Source organism: Coregonus lavaretus (assembly GCF_964263955.1).
Source record: "Coregonus lavaretus genome assembly, chromosome: 6".
NCBI classification, from domain to species: domain Eukaryota; kingdom Metazoa; phylum Chordata; class Actinopteri; order Salmoniformes; family Salmonidae; genus Coregonus; species Coregonus lavaretus.
In genome coordinates, this window is record NC_139993.1 from 44,642,676 (window position 1) to 44,655,793 (window position 13,118).

The 13,118-nt window shown below is 44.4% G+C and overlaps 1 protein-coding gene across 1 annotated transcript; it reads right to left on the reverse strand.

Annotated features, from left to right (window-relative positions):
* Positions 1-5,920: 5,920 nt before the first annotated feature.
* On the reverse strand, positions 5,921-8,100 carry LOC311130777 (tumor necrosis factor ligand superfamily member 6-like; the record flags this gene model as incomplete). The annotated part of the gene is made up of 3 exons (XM_084163575.1): positions 5,921-6,336; positions 6,529-6,637; positions 7,831-8,100. 3 exons carry the CDS (start codon positions 8,098-8,100, stop codon positions 5,921-5,923), a joined length of 795 nt encoding a protein of 264 aa, XP_084019701.1.
* Between the last annotated feature and the right edge of the window lie 5,018 nt (positions 8,101-13,118).

The following is a 13,118-nucleotide window of genomic DNA, read 5'->3' on the forward strand; positions in this document are numbered from 1 at the left end:
AGCAACATTTTACGCCAGTGCAGCAAGCTAGTGGACACTATCAAGTTGAAAATCAATTTGATCTGTGGGTATACGACGACACCTAGTGGTCGTATGGTTGATTTCTTCTTAACCATAATTTTTATCTCCCCCTCGCTATTCACTGTTTGTCGTGATCTGGTAGCTAGGTCCCTGAAAACTGTCTCCACTTCTTTCCTGTGCAAGAACTAAATTACGTGCCAGATGTCAGAAAAATTGTGGACTAATATATAATGTATTGAGAGATATTTAGACGTATGCATTTTTTATGCGATAGCAAGATGTATAGCTAATGGAGATGACACAGCTAGCTAGCTACTTTACAGTTTAACTTACAACATACTCGCTCATAGCTATGTGAATTTACGTGTACTTACTGTTATTAACTAGTTTAGATTTGATTTAGTCACATGCACATGTAGTTGCAGTGTCCAGTGAAAGTGAAGGTATGAATGAAACAATAGAAAATAATAATAAACTACAGCTAATTAAAGATCATTGCATTGCATGAGAGCTGCATCTGTGTATGTACCAGCGTTTGCACGTCCCATAGGACAGTCCTTCCTGGTTGTAATGTTGACACAACACCAGAGACGGTCTACCATATTTGACAACACTGGTCCTGCCATACACACAAAGCTAGCTAGCATCCTCCTTCCTAACTGGTATACCTTGCTAGCTAACTTAGCTATCTAATCAAACAGTATTTTCTTTGCTATTTCTGCACTATGGCACTTATTAGAGCCTTGCATCTCATGTGGACCTCACTGTCGCCGCTAGTGATCTAGCTAGCCACATAGCCAGCAGGATTGCATCGGTTTCCATTGGACTAGAATAGAACTTACTAGTTAGCTAGCGTCACTAGCTATTGATGATATACACCATAATCGTGGGTCTGCAAAATCAAGCAAATGGTAGGCCTACTGAACTCATGACAAAATCATGTTTTGGTTGTTTGTTTTTTGCTTAGTGACATTGCGAGTAATTTTTCCAACAATTGTTTACAGACAGATTATTTCACTTATAATTCACTGTATCACAAGTTTACATACACTAAATTGACTGTGCCTTTAAACAGCTTGGAAAATTCCAGAAAATGATGTCATGGCTTTAGAAGCTTCTGATAGGCTAATAGACATCATTTGAGTTAATTGGAGGTGTACCTGTGGATGTATTTCAAGGCCTACCTTTGATTGAAATCATGGGAAAATCAAAAGAAATCAGCGAAGACCTCAGCAAAAAATTGTAGACCTCCACAAGTCTGGTTCATCCTTGGGAGCAATTTCCAAACGCCTGAATGTACCAAGTTAATCTGTACAAACAATAGTACGCAAGTATAAACACCATGGGACCACGCAGCCCTCATACCGCTCAGGAAGGACACGCGTTCTGTCTCCTAGAGATGAACGTACCTTGGTGCGAAAAGTGCAAATCAATCCCAGAACAACAGCAAAGGACCTTATGAAGATGCTGGAGGAAACAGGTACAAAAGTATCTATATCCACAGTAAAACGAGTCCTATATCGACATAAACTGAAAGGCCGCTCAGCAAGGAAGAAGCCACTGCTCCAAAGGGTAGGGTAGGCAATGCAAATAGTCTGGGTAGCCATGATTAGCTGTTCGGGAGTCTTATGGCTTGGGGGTAGAAGCTGTTAAGAAGCCTTTTGGACCTAGACTTGGCGCTCCGGTACGGCTTGCCGTGCGGTAGCAGAGAGAACAGTCTATGACTAGGGTGGCTGGAGTCTTTGACAATACAATACCGTGTAGCTCAGTTGGTAGAGCATGGTGCTTGCAACGCCAGGGTTGTGCGTTCGATTCCCACGGGGGGCCAGTATGAAGAAAAAAAATATATGCACTCACTAACTGTAAGTCGCTCTGGATAAGAGCGTCTGCTAAATGACTAAAGATGTAAGACTCATCAGTCCAAACTCTCACGGTATGGTAGCTCAATGAACAGTAGTTACCTGGTAAGAAACAGAAGAAAAACAACACAGTTCAATCTACACAGTCTAACCTATAACAGAGCGCTTTCGACACACCCACTCCTTTCCACACACCCAATACTTTCCTTTCTACACAACCACTCCAGTTGCCATGTTGGGAGGCAGCTACCCCATTCTCGGTTTATACGGACCAACATCACCTCCGCACTAGCGGACAGGGAGCAGCGACTACGGCGTCACCTCATCCAAAAACATGGCAGACATGGATGAATATAAAATGTTAATATCTTCGGCTGTGAGTGATTAAAAAAAATATCTGCCCTAGTGACAATTATTTGAATAATTCAATGGATGTTTTGTGCACAAAGGTGATGACTAAAGTTTCTTATTAGGAATTTTCAAATCTGACTTCTCTGTGTGGCTGTGTATTGAAATTGTCTTTCTGGGCCGGGCGTCAGTTAAACTGCAGTACCGAAGCAAAACTGTAGGAGCAGTCGAAACCGTGCTTCTAGACTGGAACCCTGGCCCCTCAGAAATAAAAGATCCTGTCATGGATTAGGAGCCACTCCCTAAAAAGTATGCAGTATGCAACAGCTGGCTTCTGATTGGCTAAGTAGGTGGGGTGGGGCCGAGTGCAGATGGACTTTTTCAAATTCAACAGACATGCATTGCATTTTAACCAGCCTGATAATAGCTCATTTCCAATTTTATTAATTTCTCTAAACTCTGAATAGAATAGCAATGCAGTTATAAACCTGCACAGGCTCATTATAGGCAGACTATCACATTCGACCTACAGTATACGATAGTAGACCATAAAGGCCATCTATCTTATTTTAAAAGGACTGAAGACAGAAACAGATCATTTGGTTCCATTTCAACATATTTATTAGTGAAACCAAAGTGGTGTAACATATATACATTTAAATCAAATAGCCTAGTACACACACCAAAACTTTTAAAATGTTCAAATCAAAAGGCTATTGCACAGAAAAACGTGGACAGTCAGGTGCATCGCATATTTAGAACCGCTGGACGGCAACATAACCGTACTTACCCTGACTGATCATTGGGAACGAGTTCAGAATGACTGCGAAGGCTTGATCCATAAATTAAATAAATAGCCTACAAAACTAAAACAATCCATATGTTCAAATCAAAAGGCATGATTAACATGACATCAATAATGCAGCCACATCCCCAGTGTCCGTTGCCACACATTCAGAAATCAAAAGATGGTTTAGTATTTAGTTTAAAAGCTCTGATGAAGGCAAACAGAACAAGAAACACTTTTCAGTGAGAACCACCGCAGAAGCTTCGGGACTCTTCCCAATTACAGTGAGGGAAAAAAGTATTTGATCCCCTGCTGATTTTGTATGTTTGCCCACTGACAAAGACATGATCAGTCTATAATTTTAATGGTAGGTTTATTTGAACAGTGAGAGACAGAATAACAACAAAAAAATCCAGAAAAAAACGCATGTCAAAAATGTTATAAATTGAGTTGCATTTTAATGAGGGAAATAAGTATTTGACCCCTCTGCAAAACATGACTTAGTACTTGGTGGCAAAACCCTTGTTGGCAATCACAGAGGTCAGACGTTTCTTGTAGTTGGCCACCAGGTTTGCACACATTTCAGGATGGATTTTGTCCCACTCCTCTTTGCAGATCTTCTCCAAGTCATTAAGGTTTCGAGGCTGACGTTTGGCAACTCGAACCTTCAGCTCCCTCCACAGATTTTCTATGGGATTAAGGTCTGGAGACTGGCTAGGCCACTCCAGGACCTTAATGTGCCTCTTCTTGAGCCACTCCTTTGTTGCCTTGGCCGTGTGTTTTGGGTCATTGTCATGCTGGAATTCCCATCCACGACCCATTTTCAATGCCCTGGCTGAAGGAAGGAATGTATGCACTCATTAACTGTAAGTCGCTCTGGATAAGAGCGTCTGCTAAATGACTAAAATGTAAATGGAAGGAGGTTCTCACCCAAGATTTGATGGTACATGGCCCCAGTCCATCGTCCCTTTGATGCGGTGAAGTTGTCCTGTCCCCTTAGCAGAAAAACACCCCCAAAGCATAATGTTTCCACCTTCATGTTTGACGGTGGGGATGGTGTTCTTGGGGTCATAGGCAGCATTCCTCCTCCTCCAAACACAGCGAGTTGAGTTGATGCCAAAGAGCTCGATTTTGGTCTCATCTGACCACAACACTTTCACCCAGTTCTCCTCTGAATCATTCAGATGTTCATTGGCAAACTTCAGACGGGCCTGTATATGTGCTTTCTTGAGCAGGGGGACCTTGCGGGCGCTGCAGGATTTCAGTCCTTCACGGCGTAGTGATTGACAGTTATTTTGTGTTTCTTCCATTTGCAAATAATCGCACCAACTGTTGTCACCTTCTCACCAAGCTGCTTGGCAATGGTATTGTTGCCCATTCCAGCCTTGTGTAGGTCTACAATCTTGTCCCTGACATCCTTGGAGAGCTCTTTGGTCTTGGCCATGGTGGAGCATTTGGAATCTGATTGATTGATTGCTTCTGTGGACAGGTGTCTTTTATACAGGTAACAAACTGAGATTAGGAGCACTCCCTTTAAGAGTGTGCTCCTAATCTCAGCTCGTTACCTGTATAAAAGACACCTGGGAGCCAGACATTTTTCTGATTGAGAGGGGGTCAAATACTTATTTCCCTCATTAAAATGCAAATCAATTTATAACATTTATTGACATGCGTTTTTTTCTGAATTTTGTTGTTGTTGTTCTGTCTCTCACTGTTCAAATAAACCTACCATTAAAATTATAGACTGATCATTTTTTTGTCAGTGGGCAAACGTACAAAATCAGCAGGGGATCAAATACTTTTTTCCCTCACTGTAAGTAGCCTAGTTTTGTTGTTGGCTACTTGAAGAGAACTAGGGTCCATCACTCTCAGCCCACCTCTTCCAATGCATTGTGGAAAAGTGTGCATCGAATAATACTAGATGTAGAGCTGAAATGAGTATAGCATCCTGGCATTTAAACCATACTCGATTTTCGAAATGTCGCATTCTATTAAACATTCTATTTTCGCATACTGAGAATTAGTCATTTCCCGCTATTCGTTGATTTAGGTAGCGCATCCCCATATCTAATTGATCAGCTGTTGTCAAAACCAAAATGAGTATACTCGGTTTTTGAAATGTCGCGTCCAATAAACATTATTTTATTGCATACTCAAACTGACTATTATTTAGGACTCAAGTATGTGTATTCGGACACGGACGCCGGTTTATGCCCTGCTCTGGCTGTTCCCCCCCATAACTCTGCATTGCAGGGGAAAGTCTGCTTGCGTTTGTGGGTAAAATGACACTTACATACCCTGACCCCCTTTAGAGTAAAGTGAGCATTGCATTTCATGTCATTCAGGGCCAGACCCCAAGGTGCACAGCGATAGAAACACGATTCCCCACAGTTCTGACTAATCACTGGAAATGAGTCTGACTGAGCCCTTTTCATACCTCAACCCTACCCAAACCCTAGTTTCATGTCCACAATGGCTCAACCATAAACTTGGAGGTCTGCAGACAGTGATGAAGTGAGGGAGCGATAGATTGAGAGAACGAAATGGAAGAAGGGACATAACAAAAATCCCATTAAAAGAACACTGATCGTCCTCCTGTTTGTTGGCATGGACACTCAGGACATATACAATCACATGTGACAACGATCTCAAAAAGTCTGAATTTAAATGTTTAAAAAATGACTTTATTCTAATAGAAAATTGGATCCCTGTTTACCTATATAAAATCCCAAACATGCACATTTTTGTGTTCTAATGAACATACATTCAGACCTGCAGCTGGAATCAGTGTCAGATCTTTATCAGAATAAATACAAAATACCACTTTTTTCTCCAGCATTTTAGTGTTAAGGTTCTCTCAGAGTGAAATATCAGTTGAAACCAACTCCAGATGTCATCCTGTTCTCTAGATCTTGTGGAGTCCAAAGAAGTTGGCATGATGAGTGTGGCTGAGCATGGCTGGGTGGGAGACGTTCACATAGACCCAGTCCTGCTTCTCCAGCTGCAGCGTGGAGCCCAGGTAACTCCCAGAGGTCCAGACACGCCCATTAGAGCCCGAGCTGCAGTAGCCCTCCCTGTCCGCCTCTATCAGGGTAAGAGGCTTGGAGCTCCCTGGCCTCCTCACAAACACAGAGTGAACCAAGGCATCTGTAGGTGTGCAGTGATTGGTCTCAAACTGCACCCGGGAGTAGATGTGGTAGAGCCCAGTCTCATTGACCTGCAGACCACCATCCCGATAGACCACGCCTCCCTCTGTGAAGGCCCGCCCTGCCTTGGGCTCCCAACGCAAGGTATTCTGGGAAACAACCTTCTCGATCCGGCCTGAGGGAGACAAAGGGAGACAGAAGGGAGAGTGGGGTTAGACATGAGACTCCACTGGATTTTACAGTCCCTATTGTACATCAGGGGTGCACACTTGATTCAGTTAATCAAGGTCCTGATTTGCAGCCGATTGCTAGAATCAGGTGGTTGACAAGGGCTGGAGCAAAAGCCTGCCCACCCCAGCTTACTTACCTATGACGTGTGCTGCAGGTCTGCTGGCCTTCTTCCCTCTGTCTGGATCAGTCTCTGGAAGCTCACCCACTAGCTTCTCAGGCGCACGACTTTTGCTCTCAATGTTAACTTCCTGTGAAATGAGAAGAAAAAATAAATCTCAATGCCACATCACGTTAACATACACACAGGTTATGTTAAATTACATTTTGTGGTTAAGGGTTATAGAGTAATGTTGCGCTAATATGCGCTGAACATCAGTTCCTTTCTGAACGTGTTCTTTGATATGAGTCAAGGATATCCTGTAGCACCGCTGGACTGGTGACCACAACTGAACAGATTCCGGTCTTTAAATGTCATTGCTACTTAATAGTCTGAGATGCAGAGGCAGCAATAAAACCTGCACGAAAGTCAAAGCCTGTTAACCTTTTTTCATCTACCCTTTACCTCGGTCTGTCTGTCGCCTACCCCTCACCAGTCTCCCACTCCCTTTCCAGTGGTCACAATCATCAAGGTGATAATGAAATGGTAGGAGGCATCTCTTTTTAGGTTGAGTTTTTCCCCCCTTGTTGCTACAATGTTGCATGTTGTAATGCATTGTAGGGGAAAAAAACGGAGGCTATAGAGTTTGCCAGCTTGTAGCACTAAAAGCCGGAAATGAATTATGTCTGGTTCGTTCAGCCATTCCTATGGGGGAAAAATGGGGTTTGGAATGGGGTCTGAGGTTAACACAGGCTTAGGGGATATTATATATTTTGTTCTGTGATAATATCAGTCAGTTAACATGAACTTTATGAATTATGAAGCCTTTTTTGTGCTCGTTTTGAGCACATAAATGCTTAAACTCAAAAAGTGACGTTAGCTGATGAAGATAACAAATAACAAATAGTATAAGATCTCCTAAGCCTGTGTTTACCACATACTTTATTTTCAGCGTTTATCCAAAACCCCCATTAATTTCCCCATAGGCTTTGACCAATGAACCATGGCGGAGTTAGTGCCTACAAAAAGTCGCCATTACTATTGCTCTCTATATGCCTCGGTTTTCCTCATCAGTAAGTTAAGATGTTCTAGCCAACAAAAACAATGAAATGCTACAAGATGCTAAATATGAACTACCACAGATTCCTCCCTGCATCCATTTCATTGAACTTTTTGCAGAGGAGCAGTGCAGTGTCATTGCATGGAGAGATGCTCTTATAATATCATACAGAAAGAAGATTATGAGACAGAAGTGACGAGATACAAAGTCCCTTTGACGCAAATAGAGAGCAGACTTGCTCCAGGAGAACCCCACCCAAACACTGAGAAGAACCCCCTCACCTGTTGTATCCCATCCAGTTGTGTCTGTAGCCTGTGTATCTGGTAGGCTCCCAGCCCCAGAGCCCCAAACACCAACAGCAGCAGAAACAGCAGAGCCATAACCAGGCTCCAGGAGCCAACCCCCCTGCAGCCCCTGCTCTGCTCCCTTACCCTCTCCTGGGCAGGAGGGAAGGACCAGCAAGGTACCAGGCCTGGAGGTTGGACCTGTGGACCTCCACTGCTGTCCACTAGAAACACCTGGGGGTATGGATAGCCCTGGGTACCGCTCATGGTGCAGTGTGTGAGAGGAGTGTGTGAGTGTGTGTCGCCTCTGTGTGCAGGAGGTGTGTGCTTCTATCTGAGCATCAGTCTTTAAAAAAACTTGCCAAGGCGACTGGAACCCACAGCTTCCACCCCCACGCTGGGTGGGTCTGTGATAAGCTCACACCACCTCTCACTCACTCTCTCCATCCTCTCCTCTGTCAAAATGAAACTTAGCCAGGTGACTGGTGCTGTTGCAAGGCAGGTAGATAATGACCTCATAGTAGAGAAACTAATTTACACTTTTCACACATGCATGCGTTAAACACGCAATGATAGTTTATTATAGTGTCATTAAAAACAGTGAAAAAGTGTTTCTTTAATATGCTCTCCAAACCATTGCACACCTCTCCTTAGTGGGGTTTTTGCACAGTGCAGAGCGACAGAGAGGAAGTGGGGTGTTTAGCTGACCTCCGCCCTTCTAACAACTTTGTTAATCTCAGCGTGGGGCCAGACAAAGAGGACGACCTAGAAAGACTTCTTGAGAAAACCCCTCACTTGTACTCACAACCCCTACTTCAGACCTATGAGGAAGGTTTGAGCTTTTGGAGAGAGTAGGGGGACTGCTGCACCTATATAATTAAAAATGAAAGTCACAGAGAGGATTGTGCATGTATATTTATATTTGTAAACAGTGATGCAGCAGAAAATGATAGTTTCAGAAGCACACACACTTCTCAGTGGGAAGTAGAAACTGCCACATGAAAAAGCTAACAGCCACTGAGTCTGCTGCTCTTCGTGAGAACTGAGAACGGTATGGAGTGTTATAGTGTGTATAGTGTGTATGGTGTGTGTGTGCCTTCTAACCAAGCGAAGGAAGACATCATATCGACTCAGAACCCCACAATCCCCTAACGTTTACTCACCTGGGTTTACAGGAAAGTGACACTGACACACTTGCGCCTCCCCTCTGTACTCAAATAATGGTTTCCAGCAGTGACTCTTGTCCCTTAGCTCTGGACAGCCTTTTGGAGGCCCTTAGCAAGATTTGGTTGGGGGGGCCCCTCACCTCGCAGCAAAACATTTTAGTGGCCCTCTCTTGACGGTAGAAATGCAATTCTACACATTTTGTAATGACTTATGCCATGTTAATTTGATATTTGAATGAGAATGACAAACAAAATCAATATGGGCCCCCTGGATGTCAGGGCCCCTGGGAATCGGCCATGATTACAAGTTTAGATGGCTGGCTAAACTAACTACCAATCTTAAAATTGTTAGCTGACATGGCTAATTGAGTGACTGTCAGTGACTGACAGAAAAACTGCTGATGCACAACCAAATGTTGAAATTGTACCTGGTGTATTCTACTATTCTTACTCTCAATAGTAAGTTGAGTGAGTTCCTAATATACACAGTGTACAAAACATTACGAACACCTACCTAATATTGAGTTGCACCCCTTTTGCCCTCAGAATAGCCTCAACTCTTCGGGGCATGGACTCTAGAAGGTGTTGAAGGCATTCCACAGATATGCTGGCCAATGTTGACTCCAATGCTTCCCACAGTTGTGTCAAGTTGGCTGGTTGTCCTTTGGTTGATGGACCATTCTTGATATTTTGTACACTCAGTGTGTATATACACACACTGAACAAAAACATAAATGCAACTGCAACAATTTCAAAGATCTTACTAAGTTACAGTTCATATAAGGAATTCAGTCAATCGAAATGAATGAATTAGGCAATAATCTATGGATTTCACATGACTGGGAATACTGATAGGCATTTGTTGGTCACAGATACCTTTAAAAAAAAGGCAGGGACCGGAGTCCCATAGGGCGGCGCACAATTGGCCCAGCATCGTCCGGGTTAGGGGAGGGTTTGGCCAGGGGGGCTTTACTTGGCTCATCCCGCTCTAGCAACTCCTTGTGGCGGGCCGGGCACCTGCAGGCTGACTTCTGTCGTCAGTTGAACAGTGTTTCCTCCAACACATGGGTGCAGCTGGCTGCCGGGTTAAGCCGGCGGGTGTTAAGGAGCGCGGTTTGGCAGGTCATTGGGGAGTTGCAGCGATGACACAAGATCGTAATTGAAATTGGGAGAAAAAGTATATAAATACAAAATAAAATAAAATAATTATTAAAAAAGTAGGTGTGTGGATCAGAAAACCAGTCAGTATCTGGTGTGACCACCATTTGCCTCATGCAGTGCGACACATCTTCGCATAGAGTTGATCAGGCTGTTGATTGTGGCCTGTGGAATGTTGTCCCACTGTGCGAAGTTGCTGGATATTGACAGGAACTGGATCACGCTGTCGTACACGTTGATCCAGAGCATCCCAAACATGCTAATTGTCTGGTGAGTATGCAGGCCATGGAAGAACTGGGACCTTTTCAGCTTCCAGGAATTGTGTACAGATCCTTGCGACATGGGGCCGTACATTATCATGCTGAAACATGAGGTGATGGCGGCAGATGAATGGCATGACAATGGGCCTCAGGATCTCGTCACGGTATCTCTGTGCATTCAAATTGCCATCAATAAAATGCAATTGTGTGCTGTGTCCGTAGCATATGCCTGCCCATAGCATAACCCCACCACCACCATGGGGCACTCTGTTCACAACATTGATATCAGCAAACCGTTCGCCCACACAACGCCATACACACTCAATCAATCAATCAATTTTATTTTATATAGCCCTTCTTACATCAGCTAATATCTCGAAGTGCTGTACAGAAACCCAGCCTAAAACCCCAAACAGCTAGTAATGCAGGTGTAGAAGCACGGTGGCTAGGAAAAACTCCCTAGAAAGGCAAAACCTAGGAAGAAACCTAGAGAGGAACCAGGCTATGAGGGGTGGCCAGTCCTCTTCTGGCTGTGCCGGGTGGAGATTATAACAGAACCATGCCAAGATGTTCAAAAATGTTCATAAGTGACAAGCATGGTCAAATAATAATCAGGAATAAATCTCAGTTGGCTTTTCATAGCCGATCATTAGAGTTTAAAACAGCAGGTCTGGGACAGGTAGGGGTTCCATAACCGCAGGCAGAACAGTTTAAACTGGAATAGCAGCAAGGCCAGGCGGACTGGGGATAGCAAGGAGTCACCACGGCCGGTAGTCCCGACGTATGGTCCTAGGGCTCAGGTCTCTCAGTTGGCTTTTCATAGCCGATCATTTAGAGTTGAAAACAGCAGGTCTGGGACAGGTAGGGGTTTCGTAGCCGCAGGCAGAACAGTTGAAACTGGAATAGCAGCAAGGCCAGGCGGACTCGGGGCAGCAGGGTGTCATCATGCCCGGTAGTCCTGACGTATGGTCCTAGGGCTCAGGTTCTCAGAGAGAAAGAGAGAACGAGAGAATTAGAGAGAGCATACTTAAATTCACACAGGACACTGGATAAGACAGGAGAAGTACTCCAGGTATAACCAACTAACCCCAGCCCCCCGACACATAAACTACTGCAGCATAAATACTGGAGGCTGAGACAGGAGCGGTCCGGAGACACTGTGGCCCCATCCGAAGAAACCCCCGGACAGGGCCAAACAGGAAGGATATAACCCCACCCACTCCGCCAAAGCACAGCCCCCGCACCACTAGAGGGATATCCCCAACCACCAACTTACAATCCTGAGACAAGGCCGAGTATAGCCCACAGAGGTCTCCACCACAGCACAAACCAAGGGGGGGGGGGGCGCCAACCCAGACAGGAAGATCACGTCAGTAACTCAACCCACTCAAGTGACGCACCCCTCCCAGGGACGGCATGAAAGAGCACCAGCAGGCCAGTGACTCAGCCCCTGCAACAGGGTTAGAGGCAGAGAACCCCAGTGGAGAGGGGAACCGGCCTGGCAGAGACAGCAAGGGCTGTTCGTTGCTCCAGCCTTTCCGTTCACCTTCACACTCCTGGGCCAGACTACACTCAATCATATGACCTACTGAAGAGATAAGTCTTCAGTAAAGACTTAAAGGTTGAGACCGAGTCTGCGTCTCTCACATGGGTAGGCAGACTGTTCCATAAAAATGGAGATCTATAGGAGAAAGCCCTGCCTCCCGCTGTTTGCTTAGAAATTCTAGGGACAATTAGGAGGCCTGCGTCTTGTGACCGTAGCGTACGTATTGGTATGTACGGCAGGACCAACTCGGAAAGATAGGTAGGAGCAAGCCCATGTAACGCTTTATAGGTTAACAGTAAAACCTTGAAATCAGCCCTTGCCTTAACAGGAAGCCAGTGTAGGGAAGCTAGCACTGGAGTAATATGATCAAATTTCTTGGTTCTAGTCAGGATTCTAGCAGCCGTATTTAGCACTAACTGAAGTTTATTTAGTGCTTTATCCGGGTAGCCGGAAAATAGAGCATTGCAGTAGTCTAATCTAGAAGTAACAAATGCATGGATTAATTTTTCTGCATCATTTTTGGACAGAAAATTTCTGATTTTTGCAATGTTACGTAGATGGAAAAAAGCTGTCCTTGAAACAGTCTTGATATGTTCGTCAAAAGAGAGATCAGGGTCAAGAGTAACGCCTAGGTCCTTCACAGTTTTATTTGAGACGACTTTACAACCATCAAGATGAATTGTCAGATTTAACAGAAGATCTCTTTGTTTCTTGGGACCTAGAACAAGCATCTCTGTTTTGTCCGAGTTTAAAAGTAAAAAGTTTTCAGCCATCCACTTCCTTATGTCTGAAACACAGGCTTCTAGCGAGGGCAATTTTGGGGCTTCACCATGCTTCATTGAAATGTACAGCTGTGTGTCATCCGCATAGCAGTGAAAGTTAACATTATGTTTTCGAATAACATCCCCAAGAGGTAAAATATATAGTGAAAACAATAGTGGTCCTAAAACGGAACCTTGAGGAACACCGAAATGTACAGTTGATTTGTCGGAGGACAGACCATTCACAGAGACAAACTGATATCTTTCCGACAGGTAGGATCTAAACCAGGCCAGAACTTGTCCGTGTAGACCAATTTGGGTTTCCAGTCTCTCCAAAAGAATGTGGTGATCGATGGTGTCAAAGGCAGCACTAAGGTCTAGTAGCACGAGGACA